This window comes from Chiloscyllium plagiosum, unplaced genomic scaffold (assembly GCF_037043375.1).
Source record: "Chiloscyllium plagiosum isolate Xiang-an unplaced genomic scaffold, Cpla_swu_hap1 HiC_scaffold_15, whole genome shotgun sequence".
In the NCBI taxonomy this organism is placed as follows: Eukaryota; Metazoa; Chordata; class Chondrichthyes; order Orectolobiformes; family Hemiscylliidae; genus Chiloscyllium; species Chiloscyllium plagiosum.
The window spans coordinates 14886378-14906007 of record NW_028270153.1 but is presented as its reverse complement, the minus strand read 5'-3'; the positions used below and the strand labels follow the sequence as shown (position 1 = coordinate 14906007).

Sequence of the window (19630 nt, the reverse complement as noted above, 5' to 3'; positions counted from 1 at the left end):
AAGAGGAAAGCTTAGTCTTTCAGAATCAAAATTCAGGCAGGTAGCTCTCCCAATCCCCTCAAAACAAACTGACAATCCCTCGCGCCCGTGCTCACTCCCCGTTCCCCCAAACTCAGCATTTCCTTTGCTTCTGCTGAGTGTTCAAATCGAGGCTCACTGGGAGCCAAAGCTCAGCAACGTGAAGGAAATCCCACTTCGGCGCCAACACCACCCCTCCCTCCCCTGAAACACACACAGGCACAGGCACACACATGTACACAGGCAACACATGCACAACACACGCGCACACACACACACGTTCATGGACAACACATGCACAACACGTACATGTACACGGGCAACACACACGTACATGGCAACACACTCACAACACACACACACACATACACAGGCAACACGCACAACACGTACACAGGCAACACACGCACAACACATACGTACACAGGCAACACACACACAACACACACGGGCAACGCACACACACACAACACACACGGGCAACACACACACACAAACACGTACAGGGGCAACACACACACATACACGTACAGGGGCCACATGCACAACACGCACACGGGCAACACACACGGGCAAAACACACACGTACACGGGCAACACGCACACAGGCAACACGCACAACACACGCACAACACGCACAACACGTACACAGGCAACACGCACAACACACACAACACACACGTACATGGGCAACACACGTACACGGGCAACACACACACGTACACAGGCAACACACACACACATACATGTACAGGGGCAACACGCACAAGGGCAACACACATGGGCAAAACACACACGTACACGCACACGGGCAACACGCACAACACACACGTACAACACACACGTACATGGGCAACACACGCGCGAACACACACGTACTCGGGGAACACACGCACAACACACACGCACACGGGCAACACACATGTACAACACACATACACGGGCAACACATGCGCAAACACACACGTACAACACACGTACATGGGGAACACATGCACAACACACACACGCTTCACGGGGAACACGCACAACACGCATGCACACGGGCAACACGTACACAACATACACACGTACACAAGCAACACACGCACAACACACACGTACACAGGCAACACACGCACAACACACACGTACACAGGCAACACACGCAACACACACGTATACAGGCAACACACGCACAACACACACGTACACAGGCAGCACACGCACAACACACACGTACACAGGCAGCACACGCACAACACACACGTACACAGGCAACACATGCACAACACACACGTACATGAGCAACACACGTACATGGGCAACACACGCGTGAACACATGTACACAGGGAACACACGCACAACACACACCTACACAGGCAACACACGCACAACATACACGTACAACACACGTGCACGGGCAACACATGCACGAACACACACACGCTTCACGGGGAACACGCACAACACACGTACATGGCAACACACTCAACACACACACACGGGCAACACACATACAACACGTACAAGGGCAACACGCACAACACACGTACACAGGCAACACACGCACAACACACACACACTCATGGGCAACTCACGCACAACACACACACATACGGGGCAACACGCACAATACGTACACATACACGAGCAACACATGCACAACACACACGTACACAGGCAACACATGCACAACACACACGTACAACACACACGTACATGGGGAACACACGCACAACACACACGTACATGGGCAACACACACACACAACACACACGTACAACACACGTACACGGGCAACACATGCGCGAACACACACACACACACGTACACGGGGAACACATGCACAACACACACACGTTTCATGGGGAACACGCACAACACACACGTACATGGCAACACACTCAACACACACACACAACACAGGTACACAGGCAACACACGCACAACACACACACACATGGGCAACTCACGCACAACACACACACATACACGTATGGGGCAACACGCACAATACGTACATGTACACGAGCAACACACGCACAACCCACACGTACACGGGCAACACATGCACAACACACACACATACACAGGCAGCACACATAACACACGTACAGGGGCAAAACACGGACAACACACACACGTACACAGGCAAAACACACACGTACACAGGCAAAACACACACGTACACGGGCAAAACACACACACGTACATGGGCAAAACACACACACGTACACGGGCAAAACACACACCACACACACATGCACGGGCAAAACACACAAAACACACGTGTACACAGGCAACACACACACATGTACACAGGCAACACACAAACACATACACAAACACACGTACACAGGCAACATGCGCACAACACAAACACGCATACATGGGCAACAAGTGCACAACACACACATGTACACCACACACACGTACACAGGCAATACACGCACAACACACACACAGACAGGCAACAGATGCACATGGGCAACATATACACGCATACCTGTACACTGACAACACACACAAACAGCGCACAGGCACATGGACACAGACACAGTTTATAATGCAGTCCGGGCTTCAGTGATCAGTTCCTTTATATTCATTAACAGAGTGACACGGGTAACAGACATTTACTGCCAAATAGACTCTTACAACATGAAATGGCTTGAACTTGATCATCAGAATATACAGTGTTGGGGTTTCATTTTGCCGGTGGTGGTTAGAAACAAAGACTCTCGAGTTACCACGGGGTTGGATAGGGGAGCTGGAACTAATGCTAGTATCTCTGTAACGTTATTGGATTCAGGATGTAGAGCCTGGTCTGAAACACAGCTAGAACAGTCAAAAAAAAAACTCCCTGCAATAACAAAATAATGATCACCAAACTATAACACCACGGATAAAAATCCTCTGGTTTAATCATGTCTATCCGAAGAGGAGATCTGCTGCCCTGGGCTGTCCTACACGTAACTCCCGACCCAGAACAATGTTGCTGATTTTGCACTGCCCTCTCAAAATGGGCAACCAATCACTCAAGGCATATCTGACCAATCAGATGGGTCAGTAAGCTCAGTTGGCTGGACAGCTGGTTTGTGATGCAGTGAGATGCTGGCAGCACTGGTTTGTCTCCCTGAGATCACCATGAAGGTCGCATTTTTTCAATCTCATTCCTTGCCAAATCAAGTAACGAATCGTGGAATCCCTACAGTGTGGAAGCAGGCCGTTCAGCCCATCAAGTCCACACCGACCCTGCAAAGGGAATCCCACCCAGAACCATCCCCCGACTCTAACCCTGTAATCCTACATTTCCCTTGACTAACCCACATAGCCTGCACATCCCTGGACACAATGGCAACTTAGTGTGGCCAATCCACTGAATCTGCACACCTTTGGACACAAGGAGAATGTGCAAATGCCACACAGTCAGTCGCCTGAGGTAGAATCGAACCAAGGTCCCTGGCACTGTGAGGCAGCAGTGCTAACTATTGAGTCACCATGTCATCTACAACAGTATTGCACACAAAAGGTGTAGTTAGCAGGATTTGAGCTGCCACAGGAAACCCTAATGGATTGCTAATCCATCACCTTAACTACTACAGCAAGGGTGACCATGTAATCACACTGTCAGGGTGGTTTACATATTCATGCCCTTCAGGGAATTAAACTGCCTTGCTTACCTGGTCTGGTCTACATGTGACTCCAAACCCACAGCAATGTGATTGACTGTTAAGAGTCACATGTAGACCAGACCAGGTAAGCAAAGCAGTTCCCTTCCCTGAAGTGGCTGTTACAGGCTTGGCTTTCATTCATTGACTCTGGGCAATAAATGCTGGCTGAGCCTGTAACACCCACATTGCATGAGCAAATAAAGAGCAGAATCTCCCAGCTCATAGCCCGTCATACTCCGCAGTCTGCACCTCAGTGCACACTCTTTCCCTCCACCATCCCCACACAACCTTTAACCCTTCTCTCCTTAAACTCCATTGAAATTCCTCTATTTCTCAGAAAAAAGCTTCACAACTTATCTCCGACCAAGTCTTTATTTTATGTCCTTTTGTTTGATGTTGGCTTTGCTCTTCACACTCTCATTCTGTCCCTGCTGAAGTCCGCTTGTATGTTCCACTGAAGCCCAAAAGGCACAGTCACACAGAAAGTTATTCAAACAAAGCCATCACTGCACGGCTGATTTCAGCGAACTTTGACCCAAAGCAATAAACCAACACTTTGATCTACGGGAAGACTTTTCCGTTCAGGTAGGGAAAACACAAATCTGCATTTCCTGCAAGACCAAAGACGTCTCTTCCATTTGGAAAATGTTGTGTGAATTTCGGTACATATCCAGAGATAGTGAGGAGCATCAATGCTGAAAGGATACCAAGCAAACCCGCCTGTTGTGTTGTACTGCTTTGACACTGTGCTGTTACCAGCAATGAGTAAAATGAACGCACTGCATTATATGCAGCAGTCAGATACAGGGTATTCACACACCATTCCATAACCTTGGCCAGCCAACATATCACCAATTGAAGATAATTTACTTCATCATAAAGAAACATAGTTGGTAACATTCATGCATGGGAATAGGCTGGAAACTAATTATCAGGGTAAAAGAAAAACAAAACTGATAGGCTTGCTAACTGTCGAACTTGGACTGAAGGGTCTGTTTCCATGCTGTACATCTCTATGACTCTAACGGCAGAGATTGGCACTATATCAAGTTATTCAAACTGGGACCTGAGACTCAGATCCTCATCGGTACAGAATCTCATTTGCTGCAGACAGGGCAAGGCAAGGCTCTCATTGCCTGGTGTAAAACCAGGTCAAGTTGATTATGTTATCTACTGGGAAATTAACATTGTGTTTTGGCCAAAGACCACCATCTATAACACCATAAGATTTAGCAGAAGTAGGCCATTCAGCCCATCCACTCTGCCTTTTAATGAGATCATGGCTCATCTCATCATCCACTTTCCAAACTTTTCCCCAACCCTCAATTCCCGTAAAATCTACCTCGGTCTTGAATATGTTTCATGATCAAACCTCTACAACCAAAGAATTCCAGAGATTAACTCCTCTCCAAGGAGAAATTCCTTCTCACCTCGGTTTTAAATGTATGACCCCTTACTCCGAGATTATGTCCACTGGCGCAAGGCTCTTCCACAATGGAGAAACAACCTCTCCACATCACCTCAGAATTCTGTACACCTCATGAAGGTCACTTCTCATTTTTTAAAATTCCAACGAGTACAGGCCCAACCTAATCAGCCTCTCCTTGTAAGCCAGTCTCTCCTACTCAGATCAGCTGAGTGAACCTTCCCTGGACTGCCCCCAACACCAGTATACCTTTCCTCAGATGGACAGCCTGGGAAAAGTTGCCCCAATAACCATAAAGCGACAATCCAATAAGGACACAAGAGGGAAGACCCAATAAAAATGTTTATTTTCTCAAGTAAGGTTCTGCTTCCAACTATTTGCAGTCACATAATTACAGCGTTTCTGTTCAATTATCAGGAATAACACACTGGACAGCCAGCCACAGTAGCAGTCTTTATAAAGCTGCCTTTGTAGGTTTCTTTTAGTCAGTGTCAGACAAAGGAGGATCAGTATCTGAGAACCCATTCCCAACAGTAGACATTAGCCAGCTGAAGCTCCCTTTATGCTCATGTCCAGTTAATAAATCCTGGATTGTGGGTTCTCAAACTAGCTTCAAAGAATCAAAGGTAACAGTTCAAAATGCTCAGCAGTCGAGAAAACACACTTGGATAAGAGTTGGAGTTTGCAGCCTCAAAGTCTCCCCATAGGATCTCAGACACTATTCCAGAATCGCACAATCCCTATAGTATGGTAGCAAGCCATTCAGCCCATCGCCACCACAGCCCTCCAAAGAGCATCCCACCCAACACCCCCACCCTGTAACCCTACATTCCCCATGGCTAACCTACACATCCCTGAACACTACGGGCAATTTAGCACAAGCAGTTCACCTGACCTGCACATCTTTGGACTGTGGGAGGAAACCGGAGCACCCGGGGGAAACCCACACAGACACGGGGAGAATGTGCAAACTCCACACAGAGAGTCGCCAGAGGGTGGAATTGAACCCAGGTCCTGGCGCTTTGTGCAGTGCTTACCATTGGGTCACCCTGCTGCCCTCTTGGAATTCTGTCGGAATCCAAGCTGCCAGTTTAAAGAAGTGACAGCGAGGCTGGTCTTCTGTCAGCTTCTGAACAAACCTTCAAGTGATCAGTAAGGCACTCACGTCTTTCTCCAAAACAAAATGCTGTCTGTTCCTCCTGTGATAGGACACAGACATTCCCTGCAGTCTACTCGAATCGTTGCCCTGACATTGTCCTGTCAGGAGGGCCAGTGCTTTGGAACAGCCGTGCTCTGAGCCAAGTTGCTCCAGTCTTGTTAAAACCAGCACCGTGCCAAGAGTTTGGTTCATTCCCATGCTCACACCCTGATCTCAGAGATAAAACACAGGAGAAATCCAACCCTGTCCATCAGTCTGAGCCAATTCACCAGCAAAATGACGCATATTGACAGTGCTGGCAAGCGAGAGGCAAGGTAACTCATAGTCCTACCAGACCGGAGGGCTGCTCTCTCTTTACAGAGTCATGATGAGGAGGCGCCGGAGTTGGACTGGGGTTGACAAAGTCAGAATTCACACGACACCAGGTTATAGTCCAGCAGGCTAATTTGAGATCACAAGCTTTCGAAGCACTACTCTTCCGTCAGGTGAAATGGTGGCAGTTTAACCTGATGGTCTCAGGAAAGGGGAGAGTCTGAGAAGGAGAGGGGAGAGTTTGAAACGAAGGCTCCATCACGGTAACCTCAGCCGGTGCCAGAATTGAACTCACGCTGCTGACATCCCTCTGCATTGCAGACCAGCCATCCAGCCAACTGAGCCACCTAAACGTCTCTATCAAGTGATGTCATACTCACCAAAGACAAACTCATTGAACAGCAAATGTCTGATGCAAAAGACAGATTTGAAGGAATGTCCGACAAGGAAGAAAGCAAACAGAGCCCAGAGCAGGTTAGGCAGGGAATTCCAGAGCTTAGAGCCTTGAAAACGTAGCTTCAGATCTGCAACATTGGAGTGATTAACACTGGAAATGTTCACAAGGAGCACAGGTATTTTGACAGGGTTCTGGGGTTGGAAGAATTTTCAGGAACTGGGAGTGGCAAGACCATGGAAGGGTTTGAAAATAAACAGGAGGCCCATCTGCTAGATTAAGTATCAATTCCTTCCACCATGGCTGCATAGTAAGAGCAGGCATACCGTCCACAAGATGCACCGCAGCAACAGGCTTACTTGAGAATGACATTCACCATCTTTAAGGGCAAGGATAGACAATACACCATCACCAAATTCCCCTCCCAAATCCCAATCCATCCTCACCTGAACCACCTCTATTCCTTCATCGTCACCAGCAGTAACTTCAATGCAAGGAGTGCAACAGCCCAAGAACGCAGACCTGTAACACCTTCCATAGAACAGCTAGTCAGCAGTTAATTCTAGCCTTGGCCGTTGACAGCCACAACTGAAGAAATGTTTGCAAAAGTCACGGAAAAAAGCCTTTGATCAGCACACGTCAAATCTACATCGCCTCTAGGATCCTACGAACATGCAGCGAGTACGTTTTCATGTTTAAAACCTACAGGCTGTAACCCGAGCCTAGGATTGAGATGACACTCGAGAGTTGTGTGATCTGCCGTACTGCTATATAAAGCAGTCACCTGAAACTTTTCATCCAGCAACACACGTGCAGGTATCCATTATCCTATATTTACTGTCTGGTCCTGATTGGAGGAATCCATTGCCCAAAGGAAATTTTTAATTCACTAAACTATTCTTTCTTCCACATTCATTCACATTTCCAATGTCTTCTGTTTCACTTCCCTTAACGTTCTCAGATGGTTAGGAAGGAAAAATGGTGGTTATGTAATATCTGCCAGAAACCCGGGGTGCCTGGAAGAACTCTTTACGTGCAATCGCCTACGTTTCCTTGTCACGTAGTCACTGTTGCAATGGAGGAAGTCCAGTTGCCAATGTATGCATGGCAAGATCCCACAAACACAATGGAGAATGACCAAGTATTATTATTTGGGATTAAATACTAGGGCTATTACTCTCAGCTCCTCTTCAACATGGCCAATGGATCCACCTGAGGAGCATGTGGAGCTTTTGTGTTTTTAAACAGCTTTTGCAAAGGACAGTACCTCCGATAGTGCAGCACTCCTTCAGAACCGGATAATAACCAGGAGAAAAAGCACGCTCTCAGTCGCTCCAACGCGCATGAATGCTCATCATGTTGTTTCCACTAGAACAAGGAAGAAGCACACATCCACTATCAGCTGCACAAGTGGGACCCAAACATACCAACACCTTCACCAAGTTAGGTTCAGTCTATTTTTCAGAAACGAGCAGATGAATGGATAGACAATTGGGATAGTTTTTTTTGCAGATAGAGTCATACAGCGTGGAAACAGACCCTTTGACCCAAACAGTCTGTGCTGACCATAATTCCCAAACTCGTCCCACCTGCTTGCATTCGGCCCATATCCCTCCAAACATGACCTGTTCATGTACTCATCCAAACATCTTTTAAATATGGTCATCGTATCCACTCTCTGCGCAAAACAATTGGCCATGTCTTTATAAAATCTTTCTCCTCTCACCTGAAAATATGTCCGCTAGACTTGAAATCCCCTACCTTAGCGAAAAGACACCAACCATTCACCTTATCTCCACTTCTAATGATTTTATTTACCTCTATAAAGGTCACCCCTCAGCCTCCCACATTCCAGTGAAAAAGGTCTCAGCCTATCCAACATCAACTTATAATTTATAATTTTACTTCCAAACCGATAATGACTAATGACATCAACAACGACGGATGACAAATTATTGTTTTGACCTTGCCCAAATAAATCTTGCCATGTGGATTCTTATGAAAAAAAACCTCATGAATTGAATTGAATTGAATTGAACTGAATTGAATTTATTGTCACATGTACCGAGGTACAGTGAAAAGCTTTGTCTTACGAGCAATACAGGAAGATCACTGAGTTAAATAACATAGATAAGCAAATAATAGGTAATCCGCGGCAAAAACAAAAACACAGGTACAGGCAAATGTTAAAAGTTTGAGAGGCCATTCAGTATTCTAACAACAGTAGGGTAGAAACTGTTTTGAAACCAGCTGCTGCGTGTGTTCACGCTCCTGTACCTCCTCTCCGATGGTAGAGGTTGTAGAAAAAAATTGCCAGGGTGGGATGGATCTCTGAGAATGCTGGCGGCCTTTCCTTGACAGCAGGCCTGGTAGATGGGTTCTATAGATGGGAGGTTGGCCTTTGCGATTGTCTGGGCCGAGTTCACCAATCTCTGTAACCGTCTCTGATCTTGAATGGTACAGTTGCCATACCAGGTAGTGATACATCCAGACAGAATGCTCTTGATGGCACACCTATAAAAGTTAGCAAGAGTATTTGCCGTCATGCCAAATTTCCTCAGCTGCCGAAAGAAGAAGAGACGTTGTTGGACCTTTGTAACCAGTGTGTCCACATGAAGAGTCCAAGGAAGCTTGTTGTGGATGACCACTTGTGCTTTTCATAATGGTTTCTTCAGCAACAACTGCCCACTGGAACCGCAGTCCATGACATTCCTGTGATGCAAATGACTCCTGCTATGAGGGGAGTAACTCATGAGGCAAAGTTGGACAGGCCTAGCCCATTTAGAATTAAGAGGAATTATAGGAGATCCTTTTGAGATGTACAGGATCCTGAGGTGACAGGATGGATGCTGAAAGGACATTTCCTTGTGTGGGTGAAACCAGAACACAGTTTTTTTTAATAGGCATTTTTATTGAAAAAAAAGGAAACTTTTTAACATTTTTTACAAAATTACAAAGGAATACAAACAAGTATAAACACTAACATACAATTAAATATAAAAAAAGAAATAAATAATAACCAAAAACACAAAAAAAGGAAAAAAAAAACAACTAACTACTAATCTATTCTACAAACAACCAAAACATAAAATAGGATATCATTCATTACTAGCGAAAAATAATATAATAATTAAATAATTAAGTACATACTCAAAATGGATTAACATATAGTCATAATGAACCCCATATTTATACGGGATTCCTCCCGGGGGGCCCCCGGACCAACCAGAACCACTACCACAGCCAGGCAAAAGCCCTTGCCAACATGGCCGAAATATCTGTGTCGATGTAGTTCAGAAAGGCTTGCCATATTTTCTAGAATAATTCAGTTTTTTGGTGCAACATATTTGAGGGGAAGTCAAGGGGGATATATTCCACGATTAACCTGTGCCAGGTCGAAGGTCCTGGAGGGCCCTCAGCTATCCAATTCACTGAGATATTTTTCCTTGCGCAGAAAGAGAGAATGAAAAATAGTTTCCACCCGTGCACGTGTAGGGAGGGCAGATTTGAGAAGCCCAGGAGAAGAGACACTGGGAACGCATTTAACGCAAAGGCGAAGGAGGTTTTGTTTTCTTTGTCAGAGGATTGCGAATTAGTGGAATACCTTAGCCCACAGAGAGCAGGGGAGGCCACTGAATACATTCGAAATAAACCAATTCTTGAGAAACAAGATTATTAGGGGGTAGTTGGGCATGTGGGGTGGAGGACCCAGCTGGATAAGCCATGATTTTGCTGAATGATGGAGCAGGCACTCGGAGCTGAACGGCTTCATCCTCCTCCAGATTCATTAGGTTCACGAGCCGGTGCTGGAACAGCAAGTGTTGGCCAGGTATCTGATGGGGCACGTCAGGGGGCCCAGCCCAGAGGGCTGGATCAAATCCGCTTCCTCAATTATTCCAGCCATGGTCGCTCACTATAAATAGAGGCAAGCTGATAACGTGCTGAGAGAAGGCTGCAGTGACTGGCAATACCTTCTTTCAGATGGGCAATGAGACAGCTGTTGTAGCTGCATAGTCAGGCCAATGGGCAAAATTACTCTGCACTGACCAAAGAACAGGAGAGATCACCACCCAAAGTGTCAATCACCATCGTCCTTCAACCATAGTCACCTAGGCATGAATCTTACCTCCCGCATACAGGGTGGCACAGTGCCTCATGGTTAGTACTGCTGCCTCACAGTGCCAAGAGCCTGGGTTTGATTCCAAACTTGAGTGACTGTCTGTGTGGAGTTTGCACGTTCTCCCCGTGTCTGTGTGGGTTTCCTCCGGGTACTCCAGTTTCCTCCCACAGTCCAAAGATGTGCAGGTTAGATGGATTGGCCATGCTAAATTGCCCATAGTGTGCAGGGATGTGTAGGTTAGGTGTATTAGTCAGGGGAAATGTAGAGTAATAGTGTAGGGAAATGGGTCTGGCTGGGTTACTCTTCAGAGGGTCGGTGTAGACTTGTTGGGCCAAAGGGCCTGTTTCCACAATGTAGGGATTCTATGATTTAAACTGCAAATTCTTCATTGGTTTGGGCATATCTTCAGGATGGAATATGGTCACATACCCAAGGGCTCTCCAGATAACCAGTGGGACATCCAATGTGCCAGCTCAAAGGGCATGCTGGGTGCACTGACTCTCACAACCGAGAGTCACCAGCTGACAACACAGGAAAATGACAACACCACAGCGACCAGTGGTATAAGGCTTGGCAGCATCAAAATAAAAACAATCCATACCGACACTGGGTTGATTCGGCTTGGCACTCGTGGCACAGCCTGCCTTGACCGAATGTCCTGTTCTGCTATCGGGTGCCAGAGGTGCCATCTGAAGACCCCGACTACCCCCCACCATCTGAAATGCACTGCTACCTGTCCGTCAGCTTTCACAGATGGAAGGACGCCAGGTATTCTTGAAGTGTGGCTCCTGTCGTAGCACAGTGAAAACAAGCAGCTCACTCTACACACAGCCAGCAAACATGATACTGCACATGTACGTTGGCAAAGAGCTAAACACAGGCTGAGTGGAACTCCCCAACTTTTCATCAAAACAGTACCACAGACTTATTTTTGCATAATCTTGAGGGGAGATGGAGTTTTCAGTATAATGGCTGCTCAAAACAGCACGTTTGACAGAGCAGCACTCTCTAAGGTAGGCCCTGGAACATCAGCGAGCGAGAGATGGACCAAAATCTCACGACTCCCAAACACTTTGTGGCAACGTAGCTCCAGATTTGGGCTTTCAGCCGAAACTAACATGATAATAACAGAACAGTACAGCACAAGAGGAGGCCATTTGAAACAATGTTTTGTTGCCTCTCTCAAAGGGAACCCAATCAGACCCATTCGTGCTCTTCCCTCTCATTTTCACATTTGTTTTCTCCCCCCCACCAAGTCCCTATCACTATTTTCAAAGTTACCAGTGAATCTGCCTCTACCAGCTATTCAGGCAGTGCATTGCAGATAAAACTTTCTATCTAAAAACTTTTCATGTCACTCAACCTAGTTCCAGAGTGGTGACTGTGGGTGTAATTCAGGACCTCCTCCCAACCATAGAGGGTGGCACAGTGGCTAGCACTGCTACCTCACAGCACCAGGGACCCAGGTTCAATTCCAGCTTCGGTGACGGTCTGTATGGAGTTTGCACATTCTCCTCGTGACTGCGTGTGCTTCCTCCAGGTGCTCCAGTTTTCTCTCACAGCCCAAAAATGTGCAGGTTAGATGAATTGGCCATGGTAAATTGCCAAATAGTGTCCATGGATGTGCAGGCTGGGTGGGTTAGCCATGAGAAATGTGGGGTTATAGGATGTGGGCCCGGTTGGGATGCTCTTCGGAATGTTAGAGCAGACTTGATGGGCCGAATGGCCTGCTTCCACACTGAAGGGATTCTATAACAAGCTTGAATTAATCTTTTTCAGAACATTGTAGAGTCAACTCGATATCACATTAGCTCAATCCTTTACAAAATTAATCCATTTGATGCTGATAAATTGCCAGTGTAAATTACACCATCGAGTCTGGAATGGATCAAATGCCCCCCTTTCATGGTGTCATGACCCAATGATGGAGCTCTCATGGCACAGTGCGTAGAGTCCCAGCCTCTGAGCCAGGAGCTTCAGCTGCCAGCTCCACTCTGGGACTCAGAGGCCGAGGGAGACATATTCGGAAAGCAGCCAAACAGGTGGAGGATCAACCTGCAAAGCCTTCCAACACATGCTGCTGACTGACAGGAACAGTGAGAGAAATTCCTCGTCAGCTATGTGGGAGCTAAAAATCAGAGCCTCGGCCATCCCTGTTCATAGCTCCGTGCTGCAACAGGTATGTAACATTAGCTGTTACATATGTAACTCAGTGTTTGTGGGTATAAGAGAGAGAGATAGATAGAGAGATAGATAGATAGTCAGATAGATAGATAGTCAGAGATAGATAGTTAAAGATAGAGAGAGACATATAGACAGAGACAGAGAGAGAGACAGAGAAAGAGAGAGCCAGAGAGAGAGAGAGATTCAGAGAGAGTTGGGGAGAAGGGGGGTGCAAAGGGAGGGGGAGGGGGTGAGAGAAACAAAGCTCGGATGGCCTGGTGACCAGCATGAATCAGACTGGTGCTAACAGCACAGGGTTCGATTCCGGTTCTGACTGAAGTGGATTTGCCTCTGCTGTGGTTGGACACCAGGGTTTTGAGAGCTGGGCCTTCAGACAGAGAATGCGAAAAGGAGATGCCAACTCCAATGGCAATAGGGTTTCCAATATTCAGGAACATGGCAAAAAAAATCATGATCTTCCTCCAGCATTAATCAGAATAAATACAGCACTGTCCACTACCAGACAAGAGCTATTTGGCATGTCAGAAGAACGATGGGACCCAATGGTCTCCAATGCTGCCAGCTTCCATTTTGTAATTACTGCCTCAAATCTAGGCATTCCTTTCATGATGCATTTCAAATTAGGTAGCTACGTAGGTGAAATGAATCACCAGTCCCAACATAACGGCATGGCATGAATGTGTGTGTGTGTGTGTGTGTGTGTGTGTGTGTGTGTGTGTGTGTGTGAGAGAGAGAGAGAGAGAGAGAGAGAATGTAGGGTTACCAATAATTTAAGGCCAGCCACAAACTCAGCCAGCTGAGTTCACAAATATCAACAAAATAAGGAAGAGGAAGAGAATTCTCAATTCACATTCCAAATTAAAATGTCAGAATCAAGATGAGACATGTCCACATGTAACACTGAAACAAAACAAACACACGCACAAAAGAATGACTGCCCTTCCTTTCAGTGTTTGCTAAACATGTTCAGGCCCCTGCAATTATATCTGACTGAGATGATGTCAATCCACACCCAGTTTCTTCCCCTTCACATCACCTCCCTCCCCCCCCCCCCGCCGCGCCAAGAGACAATTAGTGTCCCTGAGAGAGGAGAGGAGAGGAGTGTGGCAAGAGGAAGATGGAGGTTTTGAGATATTCCTCATGTCGAGTCAAACAAAGCATTGTTTTTTTGCCTGAATCTCCTCTTCTACAGCCAACACCACATTTCCAATCCCACCCCCACCACCCTGCCAACAACTATCGACCAGAACGTGTTTCGCTGCAGAAGACCATAATCCTGGCTGCGATTTCCATACAATCCCAACTTTCAGAAGGCAGTTTCAATGATGCATTGCTATGCACACGCTTCCCTTTGGCACCCAGAACATTCTTGCCATTGGTAATGTGGGGAAATCCCGTGAGGTAATAAAACCTCTCCTGTCAATGGGTTTGACAGTGGAAGAGAAGGATAGTGAGAGAGGTGACCACAATCACCCCACGTCAGACAGATTACAGAATTCCCCAACACGGCTCACTTCTGGGTGCTTCCACAGAGTGCGCACATTGTGTATGTTACTGACATCAGCCAATGTCACCACAGCTAAACATCAGGTAATGTGCTATTTGTAACATCAATGAGTTACCTTAGGAAGATTACCCCTTCTTCTAGTTTGCCTGCTTACATACACATTATCTTCTGTACCAACAGTATTTGGACATTCAGGTAACAGACTTCCTCCATCAGGGTGCCATGGCACCACCCACGCTCCCTCCCCAAGGGTTCTAAGCCACACAGGTTTCTACAAGTATCTGCTGACCTCCCCCTGTCCTTCCAAACACTCGGCTTAAACAGTCATCCTTTCAGTGCCAGCTTAAGCAAGAAGCATGGGGCTCTTCCAGCACAGTGGTGATGTCCCTGCCTCTGAGACAGGAGACCTGGGCTCAAGTCCCACCTGCTCCAGAGGTGTGTAAAAATATCTCAGAGCAGGTTGATTAGAAAATACCAAAAGAAGAAGCATTGCTAAGCTATCCAACAATGTGAATCCTCACCGGTCAGTTAGATCCCATCGTCATTCTGACTCTACAAGCTTTCTGGCAAGAATGACTTGATGATATTCCAGAGCCAGAGCTCAGAAGCCCCTCTCTATCCCGGGAGCAGCTGTGATGGTGTGTGCAAGATCATAAACCCGATCCCAAAAACAGCCAATTCACTGGAGAACAGGGGGAATAGAACTGGAGATGTTCCTGGTCTTTACTGATCTGTAGCAGACTGAAAAATACATTTTCAATGTCGCACTACAGGCAGGTTACAGCAGGTCTCTAAAATCTGTTAACCTAGCCCCCTCCATAATAACAGTCATCAATGCTGTGTGGTATAATTAACACCCAGGTACTGTATGAATCAGGCTAAATTACTCATATGACGGGAGCTTGTGCATAGCCAATCTCTTTCAACAACTTTTATCAAATCCAAACATTTTCAGCAACATAGCAATACCCCCTCCCAATAAAAAAAACACATCCATTTATTCAATCCCTGTGGACCTGATCGACCATTCAAACTGGGACTATTGATAAAGGGGTTAGGATCAAAATCAATCGGATTACCGGAAGGTGCCCGTGCCTGGTTCCCAGTGTTTGGATACGGATTATAGACAAATCTAATTCGCTTTTTAAAAAAAAAGTCATTGCAAATTTCCACCCTTCCTGAAGGTTTGTGTGTGTTGGGGAAGCACAGTTCACGAGACACAAACACTGACAAATGTAGAACAACTTCATGGGAGACCGACTGGGACGACATGAAGGTTTAACGATATAAAATGTGGCAACTTGCAGATTCCGGGAGGGGGTTAAAACTTGAGGACTGAGAGCAGGAAACCCTCCTGTTGCTAACAAGGCGACAAAAGAATGTAGCCGAAAATTGCGAACTCCCGGGGCCAACTGGATATATTCGGAACAATTTCACTGAAAAAATATAGCAAAACAGGAATACCTCTCTACTCGGTTACTTTTTGGTTATACACGTAACAAAGGTTACAGGGAGGGGGGAGAAATGAACAATATTCACAGACTGCCCCAAATCTACCCTGAATCCAACAACACCGACTCCTTTCTGCCTTTCAGAACACAGTCCAACTCATCCCAAGTTTTTATAAAGGGTTTTCACTGAACAAAATCCAGAAGGAGGAAAAATAAATGCTTGGAAGAAAATACAAACCAAGGGTTGCTTGCAAACTCTCAAATTTAGAATCGGTTAAAAAGTTTTTTTAAAAAAAGAAATACAATCCAAATGCAGCACCAGAGTTTTGAAAAGCAGCATTTCTCTTACCTCTCAGCCATTTTTGTTACATAGCGAGCGGAGGACGTGTGTTACTGGCAGCACTGAGCGAGAATGCTCCAGCCCAGCTTCTGAACAGTGTCGCGGATGTGAAATGTGATCCTGCCGCCTCGCCAGGGGGAATAACCCACACAGACATGGAATAGACACAAAGAACCAACTGCCAGAGATCCAGCACTTGCAGAGGAGAAGCTGTACAGTATTGGGTGAAAGAAAACATCATTAAGTCAGTCACTGCTCCCCTCTGCTGGTGGGGAAGATTGAGCTCTTGTTAAAAAAAACATCCATTCAGCAACAGGTTAAAACTGAAATAGAGCTGCAAACGCACTATTCACTCTTGGGATGTGAGTGTCAGTGACTGGGCCAGCATTTATTGCCCAGGAGACAGTGAGGACTGCAGATGCTGGGGGTCCCGCAGGGTTCAGTGTTGGCGCCGCAGCTGTTCACGTTATATATTAATGATCTGGATGAAGGGACTGGGGGCATTCTAGCGAAGTTTGCCGACGATACAAAGTTAGGTGGTCAGGCAGCTAGTACTGAGGAAGTGGGGAGGCTGCAGAAGGATCTAGACAGTTTGGAAGAGTGGTCCAGGAAATGGCTGATGGAATTCAATGTGAGCAAATGCGAGGTCTTGCACTTTGTAAAAAAGAATACAAGCATGGACTATTTTCTAAACGGTGAGAAAATTCGTAAAGCCAAAGTACAGAGGGATCTGGGAGTGCTAGTTGAGGATTCTCTAAATGTAAACATGCAGGTTGAGTCCGTGGTTAAGAAAGCGAATGCAATGTTGTCAATTATCTCAAGAGGGTTGGAATATAAAAGCACTGTTGTGCTACTGAGACTTTATAAAGCTCTGGTTAGGCCCCATTTGGAGTACTGTGCCCAGTTTTGGTCCCCACACCTCAGGAAGGACATACTGGCACTGGCCCTGGAATAGTAGGTCTAACATATGAGGAACGGCTGAGGATCCTGGGATTGTACTCATTGGAGTTTAGAAGATTAAGGGGAGATCTAATAGAAACTTACAAGATAATACATGGCTTGGAGAGGGTGGACGCTAGGAAATTATTTCCGTAGGTGAGGAGACTAGGACCCGTGGACATAGCCTTAGAATTAGAGGGGATAAATTCAGAACAGAAATGCAGAGACATTACTTCAGCCAGAGAGTGGTGGGCCTGTGGAATTCATTGCCGCAGAGTGCAATGTGGGCGGCACGGTGGCACAATGGTTAGCAATGCTGCCTCACAGCGCCAGAGACCCGGGTTCAATTCCTGCCTCGGGCGACTGACTGTGTGGAGTTTGCACATTCTCCCCGTGTCTGCGTGGGTTTCCTCCGGGTGCTCCGGTTTCCTCCCACAATCCAAAGATATGCAGGTCAGGTGAATTGGCCATGCTAAATTGCCCGTAGTGTTAGGTAAGGGGTAGATGTAGGGGTATGGGTGGGTTGCGCTTCGGCGGGTCGGTGTGGACTGGTTGGGCCGAAGGGCCTGTTTCCACACTGTAAGTAATCTAATCTAATCTAATCTAATGAGTGCAGTGGAGGCTGGGACGCTAAATGTCTTCAAGGCAGAAATTGATAAATTCTTGATGTCACAAAGAATTAAGGGCTACGGGGAGAATGCGGGTAAGTGAAATTGAAATGCCCATCAGCCATGATTGAATGGCGGAGTTGACTCGATGGGCCGAATGGCCTTACTTCCGCTCCTATGTCTTATGATCTTAAGGTCAGAGTCAGTAGATGTGAAGCTGGTAGACGTCAGACAGCCTCCAAAGAGCAGGAGAGTCAACGTTTCAGGCCGAGACCCTTCATGATAAAGGGTTTCAGGGCAAAACGTTACCTTTCCTGCTCCTCGGATGCTCTCTGACCTGCTGTGCTCTTCCAGCTTCACGTCTATTGCCCATCCCTAATTGCCTCTTGAGAAGATGGTGGTGAGCTGCCTTCTTGAACCGCTCTAGTCCCTGTGCTGTAGGTGGACCCCACAATGCCCTTAGAGAGTGCATTCCAGGATTTTGTCCCAGTGACACTGAAGGAACGGTGATATGTTTCCAAGTTGGGATGGTGAGTGGCTTGGAGGGGAACTAGCAGGTGACTGTATTTCCATGTATCTGCTGCTCTTGTCCTTCCAGATGGAAGTGGTCATGGGTTTGGAAGGTGCTGCCTGAGGATCTTTGGTGAATTTGCATGGTGGACCTTGTAGATGGTACACACAGCTGCTACTGAGCATGGTGGAGGGAGTGGGCACATGTGGATATGTGCCAAACAAGCAGGCTACTTTGTCCTGGATGGTAGGAGAAATTGAGGACTGCAGATGCTGGAGATCAGAGCTGAAAAATGTGTTGCTGGAAAAGCGCATCTGGTCAGGCAGCATCCTGCTCCTTGGATGCTGCCTGACCTGCAGCACTTTTCCAGCAACACTTTTGTCCTGGATGGTGTCAAGCTTAGCTGCACCCATCCAGGCAAGTGGGGAGTATTCCCTCACACTCCTGACTTGGACCATAAGATACAGGAGAAGAATTAGGCCATTTGGTCTGTCGAGCCTGCTCTGCCATTCATTCATGGCTGATATGTTTCTCAACCCCATTCTCTTGTCTTTTCCCTGTAGCCATTGATCCCTTTACTGATCAAGAACCCGCCTACCTCTGTCTTAAATACTGATCTCCGCAGACTTCTGTGGCAATGAGTTCTGCAGGTTTCCCACCCTCTGGCTGAAGAAATTCCTCCTCATTCTCAGTTCTAAAGGATTCTCCCTTCACTCTGAGGCTGTGCCCTCGGGTCCTAATCTCTCCTACTGGTGGAAACATCATCTCCACTACTACTCTATCCAGGCCTCTCATTACACTGTAAGTTTCATTCAGATCTCCCTCATCTTTCTAAACTCCATTGAGTACAGACCCAGAGGCCTTTAATTCCTGGGATCATTCTTGACTTGTTCCGTGTAAATGGTGGACAGGCTTTGGAGAGTCAGGACATGAGTTACTCATTGCAAGATTCCTAGCTTCTGAGCTTCACTTGTAGCCATTGTATTTGTACGGTAAGTCCAGTTGAG

The 19630-nt window shown here is 46.6% G+C and overlaps 1 protein-coding gene across 1 annotated transcript in view; it reads right to left on the bottom strand.

Moving 5' to 3' along the window:
- The window catches only part of LOC122560264 (rho GTPase-activating protein 39), a 207307-nt gene extending 190557 nt beyond the window's left edge, over positions 1–16750 (bottom strand). The window contains exon 1 of the mRNA XM_043710784.2: positions 16575–16750. Coding sequence (XP_043566719.1) covers positions 16575–16585 — 11 coding nt within the window. The 5' untranslated portion in view covers positions 16586–16750. The remainder of the gene's footprint in view (positions 1–16574) is intronic.
- Positions 16751–19630: the final 2880 nt, after the last annotated feature.